The 21,529-nt window shown below is 43.9% G+C and overlaps 1 protein-coding gene across 1 annotated transcript in view; it reads right to left on the bottom strand.

Moving 5' to 3' along the window:
- LOC115192195 (protein Niban) overlaps nucleotides 1-19,963 on the bottom strand; it is a 49,360-nt gene extending 29,397 nt beyond the window's left edge. The window contains exon 1 of the mRNA XM_029750414.1: nucleotides 19,648-19,963. Within this exon, the coding sequence (XP_029606274.1) occupies nucleotides 19,648-19,702 (55 nt within the window). The 5' untranslated portion in view covers nucleotides 19,703-19,963. The remainder of the gene's footprint in view (nucleotides 1-19,647) is intronic.
- Nucleotides 19,964-21,529: the final 1,566 nt, after the last annotated feature.

The following is a 21,529-nucleotide window of genomic DNA, read 5'->3' as shown; positions in this document are numbered from 1 at the left end:
TGGCTACCCGGACTATTTGCATTGTGTCCCGCCACCCCTCACCCGCCAACCCCCTCTTTTACGCTGCTGCTACTCTCTGTTTATCATCTATGCATAGTCACTTTAACTATATGTATATATTACCTCAATTAGCCCAACTAACCGGTACCCCCGCACATTGACTCTGTACCGGTACCACCTATATATTGCCTCGCTACTGTTATTTTCACTGTCATTTTACTGTTTTCTTTTATTTTGTATTTCTTTACTTATCTATTGTTTACCTAATACCTATTTTTTACTTAAAATGTGCAATGTTGGTTAAGGCTTGTAAGTAAGCATTTCACTGTAAGGTCTACACCTGTGGTATTCAGCACAGGTGACAAATAAAATTTGATTTCACTTTGATTTGAAAATGCCACAGCACTATCTGATGTGTGGAGACATTTCACTGCAGCAAATTCAGAAGGAAAAGCTTTGTACATTTGCAAATACTGTGCCAAATGCAGAATCATCTGGCCAAGTGCATAAAGTTCCCTCAGCGCTCACAACAAGCAACCTCTGCCAAAAGTCCCTCTACTTCTATTTGATGTGAAAAATGATGAATCAGACACCTTATCGATAGCAACAGCCCATGGTCCTCCTGGAATCAGAAGTTTTTTTGACTCAATGGAGAAACGTAGTCAGATAAATGCTGATGAATGTCATACTTGAGCTGTGTATGCAACTGGTTCACCTCTGATGCTCACAGGCAATGTGTATTGGAAGAGATTTCTGAATGTTCTTCGCCCAGCATAGACCCCTCCAACCAGACATGTTTAATCTACTCATTTGCTGGATGCAGAGTTCAACAGAGTTCAAGTGAAGGTCAAGCAAATCATAGAGAAAGCAGACTGTATTGCAATCATCTCTGATGGGTGGTCGAATGTTCGTGGGCAAGGAATAATTAACTACATCTTCTCCACCCCTCAACTAGTATTCTACAAGAGCACAGACACAAGGGACAACAGACACACCGGTCTCTACATGGCAGATGAGCTGAAGGCAGTAATCAATGACCTTGGACCACAGAAGGTATTTGCATTGGTGACAGACAATGCTGCGAACATGAAGGCTGCTTGGTCTAAAGCGGAGGAGTCCTACCCTCACATTACACCCATTGGCTGTGCTGCTCATGTATTGAATCTGCTCCTCAAGGACATCATGGCACTGAAAACAATGGATACGCTCTACAAGAGAACCAAGGAAATGGTTAGGTATGTGAAGGGTCATCAAGTTATAGCAGCAATCTACCTCACCAAGCAAAGTGAGAAGAATAAGAGCACCACATTGAAGCTGCCCAGCAACACCCGTTGGGTGGTGTTGTCATAATGTTTGACAGTCTCCTGGAGGGGAAGGAGTCTCTCCAAGAAATGGCCATATCACAGTCTGCCGATATGGACAGCCCCATCAAGAGGATCCCCCTGGATGATGTATTTTGGGAGAGAGTGGTAAGCAGCCTGAAACATATAGCAGTAGCCATTGCACGGATTGAGGGAGACAATACTATCCTGTCTGATGTTCAGACTCTGCTTGCAGATGTAAGAGAAGAAATCTGTACTGCCCTGCCCACTTCACTGTTGCTCCAAGCAGAGGAAACTGCAGTTATGAAATACATCAAATAGCATGAAGACTTCTGCCTGAAGCCCATATACGCCACAGTGTACTGTACATGTTGGACCCCAAGTATGCTGGCAAGAGCATCCTGTCTGGTGTAGAGATCAACAAGGCCTATTGTGTCATCACTACCATGTCTCGCGCCACCTAGGCCTGGATGAGGGCAAGGTTCTTGGCAGCCTGGCGAGGTACACTTCCAAGCAAGGTGTTACGTTCCCCAGTTTCTGTGTTGTTGTGGGTTTGTATGTGTTTATGTGTGTATTTCAGGAAATGGCTTCCTGAAGTCCTAAGAAGCTGATTGGTCGGCCCCATTGATGATTGGAGCTCTGACCCCGCCCTCTCATCAGGAGATACAGCTGTTTTCAATTACCAACTCCTTCTGCAGCTTTAAAAGCCAGTGTTCTTTTTTTTTTTTTAGGAGGAGGGAGCTTCTTGGTATGTCCTGTATTTTGTTGTTGGTCTGTATGAATTTTTGTAAATGATTTTGTAGCCTGTCCTGCTGATGTTTGTGTATGCCATAGGACTGTGTTTTTGATTAGTGAAATTGTTCACTTTAAGTTTGTATTCTGTTTCATTTGATCCCAGGGGGGAAGGGGAAGGCACCTTGGGAGTGCTTTGGCAGGAGGCCTGCGGGCATAGATATACTAGTATGTACTATGTCTATGCACACTAGGTAAGACCTGGGCAGCCCATCCCCTGTACTTGGTTAGTGTGCTAGTTAGTTGAGTTGTAGGTAGAAGGGGTTCTTTGACTTTCTTTGCTTTGGTTCTGTCCAGACCCTTTTCCCCAAATTACCGTGTGAAGAAATGAATTCCCTGTTAACGGTAATATATTCTGCCTCTTATCCTTTCCTGCACCTACAGTCACATACCTCTTTCACTCCACGGGGAGGTGAGTGTAGCAGGGTTTTGCATTCCCTCCAAGAGGCGTGCGTAACACAAGGGCTTTGGGATGGAGATGCAATATGGCAGTCGTGCCAACATATCTCACCAGCCACCTGGTGAAAGGGACTTGGTGGATCTGAGGCTCTTTCCCCTGTTGCCTCCATCATCCTCCAAATCCCAACATCAGCCGCCTCAGAGCGCAACTGGTCCTTGTTTGGGAACACACCAAAGCACGCAACAGGCTGACCAATACAAGGGTTGAAAAATTGGTGGCCATCTGGGAATATTTGAGGCTTTTTGAGCCTGACAACGATCTATCCTCAAGGTTGGAAAGTGACAGTGAAGCTGAGGCCTCAGTCTGATGTTCAAGAGGTGGACATTGAGGAGGTCCAGGGAGAAGACATCGAAGCCTGAGAGGAAGACAACCAGAGCTTTAGTTTCTAGACTATCATTTAACAGATGTATGCTGAAAATGTTTTTGGGAGATACGATGGATCATTTAATATTCCCTTTTGTTCAGTGAAATCATCCCATGTGAAGAGTCAACTAATTTCATTAAAGTTCAATTTGTAACTAAATGTATTTCTATTGGAAGGATTTAATCATTTGCAATTGTTTACTTAAGGTAAAAGGTTTGTATGTCTCCATTTGATATGGAAATATATCCAATGCAAAAATATTTTTTTTGCATATTTCTGTTAATTCCCAGGGAAAGTTTGTACCTGAATATTCCTCAATGTGCAACCCTACTAGTCACACTCCCCCGCTGGCTGCCAGCCTGTCACATAGCGTTTGCATATCTTCTGAGCTTTGAAAGGTAAAATAATGATAACCAGTCGTGGTTTTGCATACTAAGCTTCCAGCGATCAGGCTGGCCAATCCAGAGCTGGCTCACAGGGGGGAGTTTTCAACTGTGTGTAAATTGATTCTGTTGAAGGAGGGCAAGCTCAACAGGCTATACCATTTACATCCATCCACAACCCCATTTATTGCATTATGGAAAGGAGGTTCTGCAGCCTAATTCTGTGGAGTAGGTGTTGTCACAGTAAAAAGGGTTCTGTGCTCAGATGAGATTGTGAGGTGTTCTATTATCGTCATGACCTGCTCCTCAGTATCAGTTAGCAATAGTGTTGCTGTACTGGTGACCTCAAGTGATGTATTGACTGTGACAACATGTTTTCACTGCAGGCATTAACAGTGGTAGACAGGACAAAGCAGGGTGCCATGGGATTCATGTGTGTAATAAGAACATTGATATTGAATGACAGCCAGAAGCAAGTCTAATATTTCCCCAATGAAAAATATCTCTGCACTGTGTACTATAATAAACATCTTTGTCCTCACAATGAGGAAACGCCTGGGATGTTGAGTAAGAGGGCTTTTGTGGACAATAAGTGTATTTTCTTTACAACTACTGTATGCAGCACAACTTTAGAATTACAACCTGCAAGACAATGTATAGTAGTTCAGGATAGTGGAGAACAAATATGTTAAACACCACCTGGTCCTAGCCACAGCCAGACCTGAGCTGCTAAGCTCACATTTCTTGGGGTGTGATACTGCTTCCGGTTTCACTACGAGCTTTGGAAGCTTTACATTTTCTCTTTATTGAGCCCAAGGTCATCCATTCTCTGGCTCTCGCTCGGGGTCTCTCTGACACTTGCGTGCTCTCTCTCTCTGGGTCTCTGACACTTGCTCTCTCTCTTGCTCAAGGGGTCACTGGACACAAACTGGTTGAATCGACATTGTTTCAATGTAATTTGTCAATGTATTGTCACATGGAATCTTGTTGGAAAATACATTGGATTTGAGAAAAGTCATCGCCTGTATTGAGGGTGAAATTTCAAACACAGGACTGTCATGGTAACCAAATTTCAACAGACAAACTTTATATAAAATATGTTGAATTCGTACCCTTGACTACGTCAGATCTTCAATGTTTTATCCACTATCAGAAAATAACAATAGGCTGGACAGCACCTCCTACTGGATCATTTTTCTATCTACAGATAGCCTTCGGTCTCCCATCCAAGGTTTAAACCAAGCACAGCCCAGCTATTACATTTGTAATAGTGACAATGTGCTATCATAAGAATGATTGAAATTGAAATTCTACCCTCTAAACAAGTGTTTACATTGATGCTTTTTTCAAATCCAAAGTATGTTCCACATAGACTCCATGTCGAAACAATGTTGATTCAACCAGTTTGTGGGCATGTTCAAGACAGCATACGTAGGTCCTCACAGGACTCTGGAGATCATCACAATTGCTGTAATAATCTGCGCAGAATCTCAAATGGATTTGGTCACTTGCACCTAAATGTACAGTACCAGTCAAAAGTTTGGACACACCTACTCATTCAAGGGTTTTTCTTTATCAAAATATTACCCAATTATCCATGTTGAAATGACGTAGTGTAACTAGGGCTGTTGCGGTGACCGTATTACCGCCACACAGGAGGTCACAAGTCATGAAGGCAGTCAAATTCCGCGTGACCGTTTAGTTGTGGTAATAAGGCTCCTCCATGCTCTGATGCTGTTGATGGTCATTATTAGTCTACCAAACTTGCTAACTGCCTGGTACTCAGCACTCTATTATCCCTCTAATCACTCTGACAGCATTGCAAATGTAATCAAAAATCTAATCAAACACTTAATGAGAGCCCATGAGCTCATGTTGCGCAACATTTCTATAGGCTATGCAATTGCGAGAGAAAACAGAGTGGTGGCTTCAATTAAAAGGAGAATGATCCCATGAGCTTTCTATAGGCTAGGCATAATATATTTATTAACTTTCCCAATATTAAGAGCATCGCTTATCTTTATAACATTAGTATAGCCTACCTGGCTGGCATGAAAATTAACTACGGGGATAGTGTCCTCCATTCGCTATTTAAGTGAATAGATGGCATGCATTTTTTTCGCCCTGCCCCTGTTTCGAGACAGGTGCATGATAATGGTCCATTCTAAATCAAAATAAATGTCACACATTTATTATTTAGTGTATGTAAAGTAGAGGTCGACCGATTAATCGGAATGGCCGATTAATTAAGGCCAATTTCAAGTTTTCATAACAATCGGTAATCGGTATTTTTGGGCACCGATTGTGGACGATTTTTATTTATTTATTATTTATTTATTTTTTTACACCTTTATTTAACTAGGCAAGTCAGTTAAGAACACATTCTTATTTTCAATGACAGCCTAGGAACGGTGGGTTAACTGCCTTGTTCAGGGGCAGAACGACAGATTTTTACCTTGTCAGCCCGGGGATTCGTTTTTGCAACCTTCCGGTTACTATTCCAATGCTCTAACCACCTGCCTTACATTGCACTCCACAAGGAGCCAGCATGGCAGGCTGACTACCTGTTACGCGAGGGCAGCAAGAAGCCAAGGTAAGTTGCTAGCTAGCATTAAACGTATCTTATAAAAACAATCAATCTTAACATAATCACTTGTTAACTACACATGGTTGATGATATTACTAGTTTATCTAGCGTGTCCTGCGTTCTCATGTTCTGAGCAAGGAACTTAAACGTTAGCTTTTTTACATGGCACATATTGCACTTTTACTTTCATCTCCAACACTTTGTTTTTGCATTATTTAAACCAAATTGAACATGTTTAATTATTTATTTGAGGCTAAATAGATTTTATTGATGTATTATATTAACTTAAAATAAGTGTTCATTCAGTATTGTTGTAATTGTCATTATTACAAATGCATTTTTTTTTTTAATCGGCCAATTAATCGGCGTCGGCTTTTTCTGGTCCTCCAATAATCTGCATCGGCGTTGAAAAATCATAATCGGTCGACCTCTAATGTAAAGACAAGATTAAATCAAGAATAGTCTGATGAGTGACAATATTAGCCTATCACTTGTGAGATGGTGCCGACAGAGATGGTTGCCTCGCTTCGAGTCCTTTAGGAAACTATGCAGTTTTCTGTTTTTTATGTATTATTTCTTACATCGTTACACCAGGAAATCTTAATTCTTATTACATACAGCCGGGAAGAACTATTGGATATAAGAGCAACGTCAACTTACCAACATTACGACCAGGAATAAGACTTTCCCGAAGCAGATTCTCTGTTTGGACCACCACCGAGGACAATGGATCTAATCCCAGAAGCCGACCCAAGACAATGGTGCCGCAGGAGGGGCAGACGGAGAGGCCTCCTGGTCAGGCTCCGTAGACGTACACATCGCCAACCACTCCCGAATATACTACTCGTCAATGTCCAGTCTCTTGACAACAAGGTAGACAAAATTTGAGCAAGGGTTGCCTTCCAGAGAGACATCAGAGATCGTAACATTCTCTGTTTCACGGAAACATGGCTCTCTCGGGATATGTTGTCAGAATCAGTACAGCCACCGGCCTTCTCCATGCATCGCGCCGACAGAGATAAACACCTCTCTGGGAAGAGGAAGGGCGGGGGTGTATGCTTCATGATTAACGACTCATGGTGTAATCATAACAAAATACAGGAACTCGAGTCCTTCTGTTCACCTGACCCTGAATTCCTCACAATCAAATGCCAACCATATAACCTTCCAAGAGAATTCTCATCAGTTATCATCACAGCTGTGTACATTACCCCTCAAGCATATACCCCGACGGCCCTCAAGGAACTTCAGTGGACTCTATGTAAACTGGAAACCATATATCCTGAGGCTGCATGTATTGTAGCTGGGGATTTTAACAAAGCAAATTTGAGAACAAGGCTACCCAAATTCTATCAGTATATTGATTGCACTGCGTGCGGGGGTAATCCACTGCTACTCTAACTTCCGCAATGCATACAAAGCTCTCTCCCGCCCTCCCTTCGACAAATCCAACCAAATCCAACCAACATCTTGCTCCTACCGTCTTATAGGCAGAAACTTAAACAGGATGTACGAGTGACTAGAACCATTCAACGCTGGTCTGACTAATCGGAATCCACACTTCAAGATTGATTTGATCACGCAAACTGGGATATGTTCCGGTCAGCCTCAGAGAATAACATCGACCTATACGCTGATTCGGTTAGTGAATTTATAAGGAAGTGCATTGGAGATGTTGTATCCACTGTGACTATTAAAACCTACCCTAACCAGAAATTGTGGATGGATTGCGGCATTCGTGCAAAACTGAAAGCGCGAACCACCACATTTAACCACGGAAAGAGGTCTGGGAATATGGCTGAATATAAACAGTGTAGTTATTCTCTCAGTAAGGCAATTAAAGCGAAATGCCAGTACAGGGACAAAGTGGAGTCGCAATTCAACGGCTCAGACTCGAGACGTATGTGGCAGGGTCTACAGGAAATCACGGACTACTAAAACAAAACCAGCCACGTCACGAACACCGACGTCATGCTTCCAGACAAACTAAACACCTTCTTTGCCCACTTTGAGAATAACACAGTGCCACTGTCGCGGCCCACTAACAAGAACTGCGCCACGCCTCTCCTTCTCCATGGCCGACGTGAGTCAAATATTTAAATATGTTAACCCTTGCAAGGCTGAAGCCCCAGCCGGCATCCCTAGCCGTGCCATTAGAGCATGCGCAGACCAGCTGGCTGGTGTGTTACCGGACATATTCAATTGCTCTCTACCCCAGTCTGCTGTCCCCACATGCTTCAAGATGGCCACCATTGTTCCTGTACCCAAGAAGACAAAGATAACTGAACTAAATGACTACCGCCCAGTAGCACTCACTTCTGTCATCATGAAGTGCTTTGAGAGACTATTCAAGGATCATATCACCTCCACCTTACCGGCCACCCTAGACCCTAGACCCACAGACGATGCAATCGCCATCACACTGCACACTGCCCTATCCCATCTGGACAAGAGGAATACCTATGTAAGAATGCTGTTCATTGACTACAGCTCAGCGTTCAACACCATAGTACCCTCCAAGCTCATCAAGTTGGAGGCCGTGGGCCTAAACCCCGCCCTGTGCAATTGGGTCCTGGACTTTCTGACAGGCCGCCCCCAGGTGGTGAAGGTAGGAAACATCTCCACCTCACTGACCCTCAACACTGGGGCCCCACAAGGGTGCGTGCTCAGCCCCCTCCTGTACTCCCTGTTCACCCACGACTGCGTGGCCATGCACGCCTCCAACTCAATCATCAAGTTTGCAGACGACACAACAGTAGCGGGCTTGATTACCAACAACAAAGAGACAGCCTACAGGGAGGAGGTAAGGGCACTCAGAGTGTGGTGTCAGGAAAACAACCTCTCACTCAACGTCAACAAAATAAAGGAGATGATCGGGGACTTCAGGAAACAGCAGAGAGAGCACCCCCCATCCACATCGAAGGGACAGCAGTGGAGAAAGTGGAAAGTTTTAAGTTCCTCGACAATCAACGACAAACTGAAATGGTCCACCCACACAGACAGTGTGGTGAAGAAAGCGCAACGGCACCACTGTCATACAAAGTCTTACTGAACCAAACCTGGTCATTGATAATGGGAATGTGCCACCAGCAAGTACAGATAGTAACGTTAGTATAAACCCCCTCGCACGGTCCCCGCAGCCGGACATCTTTCTCATGGCTTCTGGAGGGAAACGCTGTAGGAATGCTCAACCGGTGTCGCTTATTCAGCCGACAGAAACTTTCAACCGGTTCTCCCCATTAAGCGAGTCGGAGTCGGAGGCCGAGACTTCTCTGGTCTCTGCTCCTCCCGTTGTGGGGTCTGAGACGCCGACGGCTCCCACCATTAGCTCTGACAAATTGAAAACCCTAGTCATTGGCGACTCCATTACCCGCAGTATTAGACTTAAAACTAATCATCCAGCGATCATACACTGTTTACCAGGGGGCAGGGCTACCGACGTTAAGGCTAATCTAAAGACGGTGCTGGCTAAAGCTAAAACTGGCGAGTGTAGAGAGTATAGAGATATTGTTATCCACGTCGGCACCAACGATGTTAGGATGAAACAGTCAGAGGTCACCAAGCGCAACATAGCTTCAGCATGTAAATCAGCTAGAAAAATGTGTCGGCATCGATTAATTGTCTCTGGCCCCCTCCCAGTTAGGGGGAGTGATGAGCTCTACAGCAGAGTCTCACAACTCAATCGCTGGATGAAAACTGTTTTCTGCCCCTCCCAAAAGATAGAATTTGTAGATAACTGGCCCTCTTTCTGGGATTCACCCACAAACAGGACCAAGCCTGGCCTGCTGAGGAGTGACGGACTCCATCCTAGCTGGAGGGGTGCTCTCATCTTATCTACGAACATAGACAGGGCTCTAACTCCTCTAGCTCCACAATGAAATAGGGTGCAGGCCAGGCAACAGGCTGTTAGCCAGCCTGCCAGCTTAGTGGAGTCTGCCACTAGCACAGTTAGCGTAGTCAGCTCAGCTTTCCCCATTGAGACCGTGTCTGTGCCTCGATCTTGGTTGGGCAAAATTAAAAATGGCGGTGTTCGCTTCAGTAATCTTACTAGTATAAAGACCTCCTCCATTCCTGCCATTATTGAAAGAGATTGTGATACTTCACATCTCAAAATTGGGTTACTTAATGTTAGATCCCTCACTTCCAAGGCAGTTATAGTCAATGAACTAATCACTGATCATAATCTTGATGTGATTGGCCTGACTGAAACATGGCTTAAGCCTGATGAATTTACTGTGTTAAATGAGGCCTCACCCCCTGGTTACACTAGTGACCAAACCCCCCGTGCATCCGGCAAAGGCGGAGGTGTTGCTAACATTTACGATAGCAAATTTCAATTTACAAAAAAAAAAACAATGACGTTTTTGTCTTTTGAGCTTCTAGTCATGAAATCTATGCAGCCTACTCAATCACTTTTTATAGCTACTGTTTACAGGCCTCCTGGGCCATATGCAGTGTTCCTTACTGAGTTCCCTGAATTCCTATCGGATCTTGTAGTCATAGCAGATAATATTCTAATTTTTGGTGACTTTAACATTAACATGGAAAAGTCCACAGACCCACTCCAAAAGGCTTTCGGAGCCATCATCGACTCAGTGGGTTTTGTCCAACATGTCTCTGGACCTACTCACTGCCACAGTCATACTCTGGACCTAGTTTTGTCCCATGGAATAAATGTTGTGGATCTTAATGTTTTTCCTCATAATCCTGGATTATCGGACCACCATTTTATTGCGTTTACAATTGCAACAAATAATCTGCTCAGACCCCAACCAAGGAAGATTAAAAGTCGTGCTATAAATTCTCAGACAACCCAAAGATTCCTTGATGCCCTTCCAGACTCCCTCTGCCTACCCAAGGACGTCAGAGGACAAGAATCAGTTAACCACCTAACCGAGGAACTCAATTCAACCTTGCGCAATACCCTAGATGCAGTTGCACCCCTAAAAATTAAAAACATCTGTCATAAGAAACTAGCTCCCTGGTATACAGAAAATACACGAGCTCTGAAGCAAGCTTCCAGAAAATTGGAACGGAAATGGCGCCACACTAAACTGGAAGTCTTCCGACTAGCTTGGAAAGACAGTACCGCGCAGTATCGAAGAGCCCTCACTGCTGCACGATCATCCTATTTTTCCAACTTAATTGAGGAAAATAAGAACAATCCGAAATTTCTTTTTGACACTGTCGCAAAGCTAACTAAAAAGCAGCATTCGCAAATGGAGGATGGCTTTCACTTCAGCAGTAATAAATTTATGAACTTCTTTGAGGAAAAGATCATGATCATTAGAAAGCAAATTACGGACTCCTCTTTAAATCTGGGTATTCCTCCAGGGCTTCATTGTCCAGAGTCTGCACAACTCTGCCAGGACCTAGGATCAAGGGAGATACTAAAGTGTTTTAGTACTATATCTCTTGACATAATGATGAAAATAATCATGGCCTCCAAACCCTCAAGCTGCATACTGGACCCTATTCCAACTAAACTACTGAAAGAGCTGCTTCCTGTGCTTGGCCCTCCTATGTTGAACATAATAAACGGCTCTCTATCCACCGGATGTGTACCAAGCTCACTAAAAGTGGCAGTAATAAAGCCTCTCTTGAAAAAGTTGAATCTTGACCCAGAAATTATAAAAAACTATTGGCCTATATCGAATCTTCCATTCCTCTCAAAAAATTTTGAAAAAGTTGTTGCGCAGCAACTCACTGCCTTCCTGAAGACAAACAATGTATACGAAACGCTTCAGTCTGGTTTTAGACCCCATCATAGCACTGAGACTGCACTTGTGAAGGTGGTAAATGACCTTTTAATGACGTCAGACCGAGGCTCTGCATCTGTCCTCATGCTCCTAGATCTTAGTGCCGCTTTTGATACCATCGATCACCACATTCTTTTGGAGAGATTGGAAACCCAAATTGGTCTACATGGACAAGTTCTGGCCTGGTTTAGATCTTATCTGTCGGAAAGATATCAGTTTGTCTCTGTGAATGGTTCGTCCTCTGACAAATCAATTGTAAATTTCGGTGTTCCTCAAGGTTCCGTTCTAGGACCACTATTGTTTTCACTATATATTTTACCTCTTGGGGATGTCATTCGAAAACATAATGTTAAATTTCACTGCTATGCGGACGACACACAGCTGTACATTTCAATGAAACATGGTGAAGCCCCAAAATTGCCCTCGCTAGAAGCCTGTGTTTCAGACATAAGGAAGTGGATGGCTGCAAATTTTCTACTTTTAAACTCGGACAAAACAGAGATGCTTGTCCTAGGTCCCAAGAAACAAAGAGATCTTCTGTTGAATCTGACAATTAATCTGGATGGTTGTACAGTCGTCTCAAATAAAACTGTGAAGGACCTCGGCGTTACTCTGGACCCTGATCTCTCTTTTGAAGAACATATCAAGACTGCTTCAAGGACAGCTTTTTTCCATCTACGTAACATTGCAAAAATCAGAAACTTTCTGTCCAAAAATGACGCAGAAAAATTAATCCATGATTTTGTTACTTCTAGGCTCGACTACTGCAATGCTCTACTTTCCGGCTACCCGGATAAAGCACTAAACAAACTTCAGTTAGTGCTAAATACGGCTGCTAGAATCCTGACTAGAACCAAAAAATTTGATCATATTACTCCAGTGCTAGCCTCCCTACACTGGCTTCCTGTTAAGGCAAGGGCTGATTTCAAGGTTTTACTGCTAACCTACAAAGCATTACATGGGCTTGCTCCTACCTATCTTTCCGATTTGGTCCTGCCGTACATACCTACACGTACGCTACGGTCACAAGACGCAGGCCTCCTAATTGTCCCTAGAATTTCTAAGCAAACGGCTGGAGGTAGGGCTTTCTCCTATAGAGCTCCATTTTTATGGAATGGTCTGCCTACCCATGTGAGAGACGCAGACTCAGTCTCAACCTTTAAGTCTTTACTGAAGACTTATCTCTTCAGTAGGTCCTATGATTAAGTATAGTCTGGCCCAGGAGTGTGAAGGTGAACGGAAAGGCTGGAGCAACGAACCGCCCTTGCTGTCTCTGCCTTGTGGGTTCCCCTCTTCCCACTGGGATTCTCTGCCTCTAACCCTTTTACAGGGGCTGAGTCACTGACTTACTGGTGTTCTTCCATGCCGTCCATGGGAGGGGTGCGTCACTTGAGTAGGTTGAGCCACTGACGTGGTCTTCCTGTCTGGGTTGGCGCCCCCCCCTTGGGTTGTGCCGTGGCGGACATCTTTGTGGGCTATACTCGGCCTTGTCTTCGGACGGTAAGTTGGTGGTTGTAGATATCCCTCTAGTGGTGTGGGGGCTGTGCTTTGGCAAAGTGGGTGGGGTTATATCCTGCCTGTTTGGCCCTGTCCGGGGGTATCATCGGATGGGGCCACAGTGTCTTCTGATCCCTCCTGTCTCAGCCTCCAGTATTTATGCTGCAGTAGTTTATGTGTCGGGGGGTTAGGGTCAGTCTGTTACATCTGGAGTATTCTCTTGTCTTATCCGGTGTCCTGTGTGAATGTAAATATGCTCTCTCTAATTCTCTCTTTCTCTCTTTCTTTCTTTCTTTCTCTCGGAGGACCTGAGCCCTAGGACCATGCCTCAGGACTACCTGGCATGATGACTCCTTGCTGTCCCCAGTCCACCTGGCCATGCTGCTGCTCCAGTTTCAACTGTTCTGCCTGCGGCTACGGAACCCTGACCTGTTCACCGGACGTGCTTGTTGCACCCTCGACAATTACTATGATTATTATTATTTGACCATGCTGGTCATTTACGAACATTTTAACATCTTGACCATGTTCTGTTATAATATCCACCCGGCACAGCCAGAAGAGGACTGGCCACCCCTCATAGCCTGGTTCCTCTCTAGGTTTCTTCCTAGGTTTTTGGCCTTTCTCAGGAGTTTTTCCTAGGGAGTTTTTCCCAGCCACCGTGCTTCTTTCACATGCATTGCTTGCTGTTTGGGGTTTTAGGCTGGGTTTCTGTACAGCACTTTGAGATTTCAGCTGATGTACGAAGGGCTATATAAATAAATTTGATTTGATTTGATTTTGATTTGTCTTGTGTCGTAGCAGTACCATACATTGGCATCATGTTAACAAAAACACATTGCAGCTTGCCTGTGTGGAAAACTGACATTTACATACCAGCCGGCATTCCTTTAATGTTTGGCCCTATAGAAGGAGGATTTCTCCCTTCACCTGCATCAGTGTAGTTTGGCTCTGTTCAATCAAAATTAAAACAGAGTCACTTTCATTTATAAACAGCCACTTTTTCAAGAAGGGTGTAATTGCAGATCGCAATTCGGGGAGTTTTCTGACATGAGCATTTCTTGATGTGAAGTTACACATATGATGTTAGTTCGGTTCAACGAACATGAAAGCTGAATTCAGAATAGATTAGAACAATGTCGGTTGCTAAATTCTTCCACATAGGCAATATCTTTGGTACTTCTCAACTTGCCAATAAGACACCTTACCTACCCCAATTGTAGACGTAATTGGATAGGTAAGTCAGGCACAGATAATGCTAAAGCTGTGCAGTGCCGAAACACACCCCTTTTTGTGTGAAAAAAATCGTCAGCAGACTATCCAGCTCTTGTGACTCATTAGTCACAATAAAACAGTGATGAGACATGGTTATATGTGATCACGTTACATAATTTGTGTAGATGGTTGTGATAATGTGTTAAGACATTATGTATAAATTATGCTATCAATTTGTGAACAGTACAAGAATCTAACTTATAAGTGCTTCATTCGCTTATCAACGGTATTACCCCATCAGAACCCAAAATAGGCATGTTTACTCCATTGTTTGTACACTGTATAGCTTCAAAACATGGTTCTCTCTCTCTCTCCTCTCTCTCTCTCTCTCTCTCTCTCTCTCTCTCTCTCCTCTCTCTCTCTCCTCTCTCTCTCTCCTCCTCTCTCCTCTCTCTCTCTCTCTCTCCTCCTCTCTCTCTCTCTCTCTCTCTCTCTCTCTCTCCTCCTCTCTCTCTCTCTCTCTCTCTCTCTCTCTCTCTCTCTCTCTCTCTCTCTCTCTCTCCTCTCTCTCTCTCTCTCTCTCTCTCTCTCTCTCTCTCTCTCTCTCTCTCTCTCTCTCTCTCTCTCTCTCTCTCTCTCTCTCTCTCTCTCTCTCTCTCTCTCTCTCTGAATATATATATATATATATATATATAGTCTTAACTCGCCAAGTGGGGAGAGCTCAGAACGATGACCTCGTGAGAACATAAGGCCAGTCATTAAATTGGCCTGGCCTTTCAACAGTGAATGTTTCCTTAACCTTGGAGAAATCTCACTCTCCAGGGGATGGGTCTTTACATTGATCTAGAGCAGGGTTTCCCAAAACCTGTGAATCAGCGGTGTATTGCTAGGGCGAAACCCTGATCTACACATCAGTGACGGACTTAACTCACATACTTTCATCTGACCTTTTTTCTTTGTCATATCATATATGTAAAGGAATCTTTAGCATCAATTTGAATGGATGCACGATATATCGGTTAACATATCGTAATCGGCCCGATGTCTAGTTTAACGCCGATGTGCAAAACCAATGTCAAAGCTGATGTGCATACCTATATAACGTCGGTACATGACGTAATGACGCCACGTAAAATTTTGCGCTACACCTGCAACACAGCATTCCTAACCTAGTCCACAATGTCTGCTGTGTGGATGGAGCAGTCAACAAGTCGAGCAGTCATTTGAAAGAGAAAGAAAATTTCAGCGAGACAACTCAAAGGCGAAATCCATTAACACCAAGATAATGGAATTCATTGCCCTTGACAATCAACCATTCTCTGTCGTGGGTGATGTTGGCTTTCGACGACTGGTCGAGCATCATTACACACTACCAAGTGCGCTATTTTTCAGATGTTGTCCTACCGGAGTTACACAGTAACTGCTATTAGCTTCACGACTGACATTTGGACCAGCGATATCAGCCCCATGAGCATGCTGAGTCTGACAGCACAGTGGGTCGTCAAGGATTTCGTACTGAGGAAAGTCGTATTGCATGCTCATGAATGTGCTGCTTGTCATACCGCTGCTACCATTTCAATGGCATTTGAGAACATGTTTGAAACATGGAAACATGAACACACTAGCTAGCTCCATTCGAATAACTGACTCGAGAAATAAGCTCATCAACTGTGCCTGCAGCAGACGTGATACGTTCTGTCATGGCATTGAAACGCCTGCTCAGCAAAACTGCCGACAGACTGTGCACAAGCGATTCGGTGGCATTCTCTCTTTACTGTGTCGCCACCATGCTCGATGCTATGTACAAGGACCGCTACTTCGATGCAGACAAGAAACAGGGTTTATGTGAAATGTTACATACACAGCTGGACAAGATGGAAACAGACACAGTGACAGTGCACACCGAGGAAGAGAGGCCACGGACAGACAGAGCTGAAACTTCACTGCTTGACATGTATGATGAAATCCTGGTTGAGAATGAAACGACTGAACAAATGAACAACGAAACAGCACCGCAAGTAAGTGAAAGAAAGAGGTTTTGATTATGTTTTACTGGTAATGGGGACATATGTAAATGCCAACAAAATAACGTTTTGGTCAGTGTGGTGTGTGTGTGTGTGTGTGTGTGTGTGTGTGTGTGTGTGTGTGTGTGTGTGTGTGTGTGTGTGTAAAATTACTTAACTAGGCAAGTCAGTTAAGAACAAATTCTTATTTACAATGACGGCCTACCCCGGTCAAACCCGGACGGATGTGATACAGCCTGGATTCAAACCAGGGACTGTAGTGACACCTCTTGCACTGAGATGCCTTAGACCGCTGCGTCCATCTGTGTGTGTTAACTATTTAACTGTACTAGAATGCTTAAAAGGCAGCTAAAATTATAAATATCGGTTAACGGTATCGATATCGTTTTTTGAGGGGGCAAGGAAAATATTGGATATCGGTATCGGCCAAAAATGTAATATCGGCGCATCACTATTAATGTACAATTATGCAAATCTATGTTATTATTCATTTCAGATAGTTGTTTATGGTAGAGAATGACATGGCCAAAGCTTAACATCCGAAAGCACTGTCCATTAGCACCTGCTAACACACACACACAAACAATGAATGAGAGAAAGAGAGAGATAATAATCCTTTGTCCACAGTCCCCACCCATATGTTTCTCAATAGACACCATGGTAACCTGAATAGAGAAAGGTAAAACAGGTCCAGGAACCTTTTGACTGCTTCTCACTTTTCAGCTGCCTGCAAGGCTAGAAAGGGTGACCTGACTTGATAAAGCCCTGCCAGATACAGACAAACAGCAGAACCAGGACTAGGGTGAAACTCCAAAAGGTTATTTCAGGAAGGTTCTATGAGGCTACTGTATAATTCCCATGACATCCTCCTATGCTCCGATGTATATTTATTTGCTGTTCTCTCCATATCTCCAGTCTGTCTCAGGCTAGTGATGTAGCATGACGTATCCTACAGCCACATCACATCACACCAGTGACCATCCACGCCTCCTGCGGATTTTGAACTTTTGATCTTTCTCAGATGACATTGACCAAGCAATTGGTGATTTGATCTTTTTACATAGTAGGATCCTCAAGTGTTAGTCAAACATACAGTACCAATCAAAAGTTGACACACCTACTCATTCCATGGTTTTTCTTTATTTTTACTATTTTCTACATTGTAGAATAATAGTGAAGACACCAAAACTACTAAATAACACATATGGAATCATGTAGTAACCAAAAAAGTGTTAATCAAATCAAAATAGATTTTAGATTTTAGATTCTTCAAAGTAGCCACCCTTTGCCAACTCTTGGCATTCTCTCAACCAGCTTCATGCATTTAATTAACAGGTGTGCCTTGTTAAAAGTTAATTTGGGGAATTTCTTTCCTTCTTAATTTGTTTGTGGGCATGATGCTACAAGCTTGGCACACCTGTATTTGGGGAGTTTCTCCCATTATTCTCTGCAGATCCTCTCAAGCTCTCTCAGGTTGGATGGGGAGCATTGCTGCACAGCTATTTTTTTCAGGTCTCTCCAGATCGTTCGATCAGGTTCAAGTCCGGGCTCTGGCTTGGCCACTCAAGGACATTCAGAGACTTGTCCCGAAGCCACTCCTGTGTTGTCTTGGCTGTGTGCTTAGGGTCGTTGTCCTGTTGGAAGGTGAACCTTCGCCCCAGTCTGAGGTCCTGAGTGCTCTGAAGCAGGTTTTCATCAAGGATCTTTCTGTACTTTGCTCCATTCATCTTTGCCTCAATACTGACTAGTCTCCCAGTCCTTGCCGCTGAAAAACAGCCCCACAAGCACGATGCCCCCACCATGCTTCACCGTAGGGATGGTGCCAGGTTTCCTCCAGACGCAATGCTTGGCATTCAGGCCAAAGAGTTCAATGTTGGTTTCATCAGACCAGAGAATCTTGTTTCTTTAGGTGCCTTTTTTTGCAAACTCCAAGCGGGCTGTCATGTGCCTTTTACTGAGAAGTCGCTTCTGTCTGGCCACTCTACCATAAAGGCCTGATTTGGTGGAGTGCTGCAGAGATGGTTGTCCTTCTGGAAGGTTCTCCCATCTCCACAGAGGAACTCTAGGGCTCTGTCAGAGTGACCATCGGTTCTTGGTCACCTCCCTGACCAAGGCCCTTCTCCCCCGATTGCTAAGTTTGGCCGGGCGGCCAGCTCTAGGAAGAGTTTTTGGTAGTTCCAAACTTCTTCCATTTAAGAATGATAGAGTTCCTGGGGACCTTCAATGCAGTAGAAATGTTTTGTACCCTTCCCCAGATCTGTGCCTCAACACAATCCTGCCTCGGAGCTCTACGGACAATTCCTCCGACCTAATGGCTTGGTTTTTGCTCTGACATGCACTGTCAACTGTGGGACCTTATATAGACAGGTGTGTACCCTTTCCAAATCATGTCCAATCAATTGAATTTACCACAGGTGGACTCCAATCAAGTTGTAGACACATCTCAAGGATGATCAATGGTAACACGATGCACCTGAGCTCAATTTCGAAGCTCATAGCAAAGGGTCTGAATACTTATGTAAATAAGGTATTTATGTTTTTAATTTTTAATATATTTGCAAAAATTTCTAAAAACATGTTTTTGCGCTTTGTCATTATGGGGTATTGTGTGTGGATTGGTGCTGATTTTTTTTTGGTAATCAATTTTCGAATAAGGCTGTAACGTAACAAAATTTGGAAAAAGTCAAGGGGTCTGAATACTTTCCGAAGGCACTGTATTTGTATTTTCTTGACCAAGCATATCAGGTGATAAGATAGTTCTTATCTCAGTTCCACTGAGAAAGACCAAATCAAGCTAACCAATGGCCAAAAACTGGTTGAACAACATTGTTTCCACATCATTTCAACCCCCCCAAAATATATGATGTCTTTGAATCAATGTGGAAAACTGATTGGATTTTAAAAAGTCATTAACATAAGGGAATTTCAGATTTTTTACACCCAATTTAACCTAAATCCAAAAACAGGACGACATTTTTTGTTGATTGTGTTGAATTAACCTTATTTGACAACTCAACCAAATGAACCTAAATCAAAACTAGACGTTATACTCACGTCTGTGCCCAGTGGGTAGCAGCCTATGCGACAGTGGAACAAAATATTGAAGACGGTGTGAATAAAAAAAAACTTCAATAAATTGGTTTGTAAAATTTGTCAGCGGAAAAGGTATAGACTACCACGCAACCGCGTCTGGAGCAGACAAAGTATGAGCACACATAATCATTTTGGAAAAGTGTTCCTTTACCTCGTATGTAGTTGGATCCATGTTCATCTAGGAGACTAGAAGACGATAACCCCATGTTGGCGGGCTGCTTTTGGAGAAGAGTCTACTCTCCGCAGGTATGGTTCACTCCTCAGGTGTAGTGTGTCGCATCGATCGTGGCGCCGCACGGTGGAGACGCCTCTCTCTGTCTTCCGCTCAGTGACTGTCATTCAATGACAAGCGGGCGTGGACAGAGTGGACAGTCCAGCTGTTATTGTGAACTCCCAATCCCACAAGCGCGACTTCGTCGTTCTCGTTCATCATCTCGTTTATTCATCGGCCCCTAAAGATGTAGATTCGTATTGCTTCACGCCAGGAGGCAAAATAATAACCTCAGTCTGGTTTGGAAAATAGACAGCCGATTCCCACAAAATGGGAGCAGGCAGCCTCAATCAATCTTTAATGTAGGGGGGGGGGGGGGGGGGGGGGGGCTTGTCGAACTAAAGCTGTCATAAATAAATATCACCCCCCTCCCCAAATTGAAAAATATTTTCACATGACCCTCCCCCCTTGTAATAAACTCAATATAATGTTTACGACCACGAATAACAATAAATGTCGCGACCCTACGTTTTAAAATGTTGATATCAACTTTGCAACATGCTATTGTGGCACAGTTGATGCTAGGCAGGGCTACGGCCTGAAGGTTCAGAGTTAGCCGACCACCACAGATGAGCTCACTCGCCCTGCCTGTTTCATTACTTCACGATCAGAACTGGTTGCAGACAATGATCAGCTAGGGGGAATCAGATTTTAAAAATGTTGATGCCACATTTGTAATGATATAAAATACAGTGGGGAGAACAAGTATTTGATAACCTGCAAAATCGGCAGTGTTTCCTACTTACAAAGCATGTAGACGTCTGTAATTTTTATCATAGGTACACTTCAACTGTGAGAGACAGAAAATCCAGAAAACCACATTGTATAATTTTTAAGTAATTAATTTGCATTTTATTGCATGACATAAGTATTTGATCACCTACCAACCAGTAAGAATTCCAGCTCTCACAGACCTGTTAGTTTTTCTTTAAGAAGCCCTCCTGTTCTCCACTCATTACCTGTATTAACTGCACCTGTTTGAACTCGTTACCTGTATAAAAGACACCTGTCCACACATTCAATCAAACAGACTCCAACCTCTCCACAATGGCCAAGACCAGAGAGCTGTGTAAGGACATCAGGGATACAATTGTAGACCTGCACAAGGCTGGGATGGGCTACAGGACAATAGGCAAGCAGCTTGGTGAGAAGGCAACAACTGTTGGCGCAATTATTAGAACATGGAAGGAGTTCAAGATGACGGTCAATCACCCTCGGTCTGGGGCTCCATGCAAGATCTCACCTCGTGGGGCATCAATGATCATGAGGAAGGTGAGGGATCAGCCCAGAACTACACGGCAGGAACTGGTCAATGACCTGAAGAGAGCTGGGACCACAGTCTCAAAGAAAACCATTAGAAACACAATACACCGTCATGGATTAAAATCCTGCAGCGCACGCAAGGTCCCCCTGCTCAAGCCAGCGCAAGTCCAGGCCTGTCTGAAGTTTGCCAATGACCATCTGGATGATCCAGAGGAGGAATGGGAGAAGGTCATGTGGTCTGATGAGACAAAAATAGAGCTTTTTGGTCTAAACTCCACTCGTCGTGTTTGGAGGAAGAAGAAGGATGAGTACAACCCCAAGAACACCATCCCAACCGTGAAGCATGGAGGTGGAAACATCATTATTTGGGGATGCTTTTCTGCAAAGGGGACAGGACGACTGCACCGTATTGAGGGGAGGATGGATGGGGCCATGTATCGCGAGATCTTGGCCAACAACCTCCTTCCCTCAGTAAGAGCGTTGAAGATGAGTCGTGGCT

The sequence above is a fragment of the Salmo trutta genome, chromosome 4 (genome assembly GCF_901001165.1).
Source record: "Salmo trutta chromosome 4, fSalTru1.1, whole genome shotgun sequence".
Taxonomy (NCBI): Eukaryota; Metazoa; Chordata; class Actinopteri; order Salmoniformes; family Salmonidae; genus Salmo; species Salmo trutta.
Note: the sequence above shows the minus strand (reverse complement) of the source record. Positions and strands in the feature narration are given on the sequence as shown.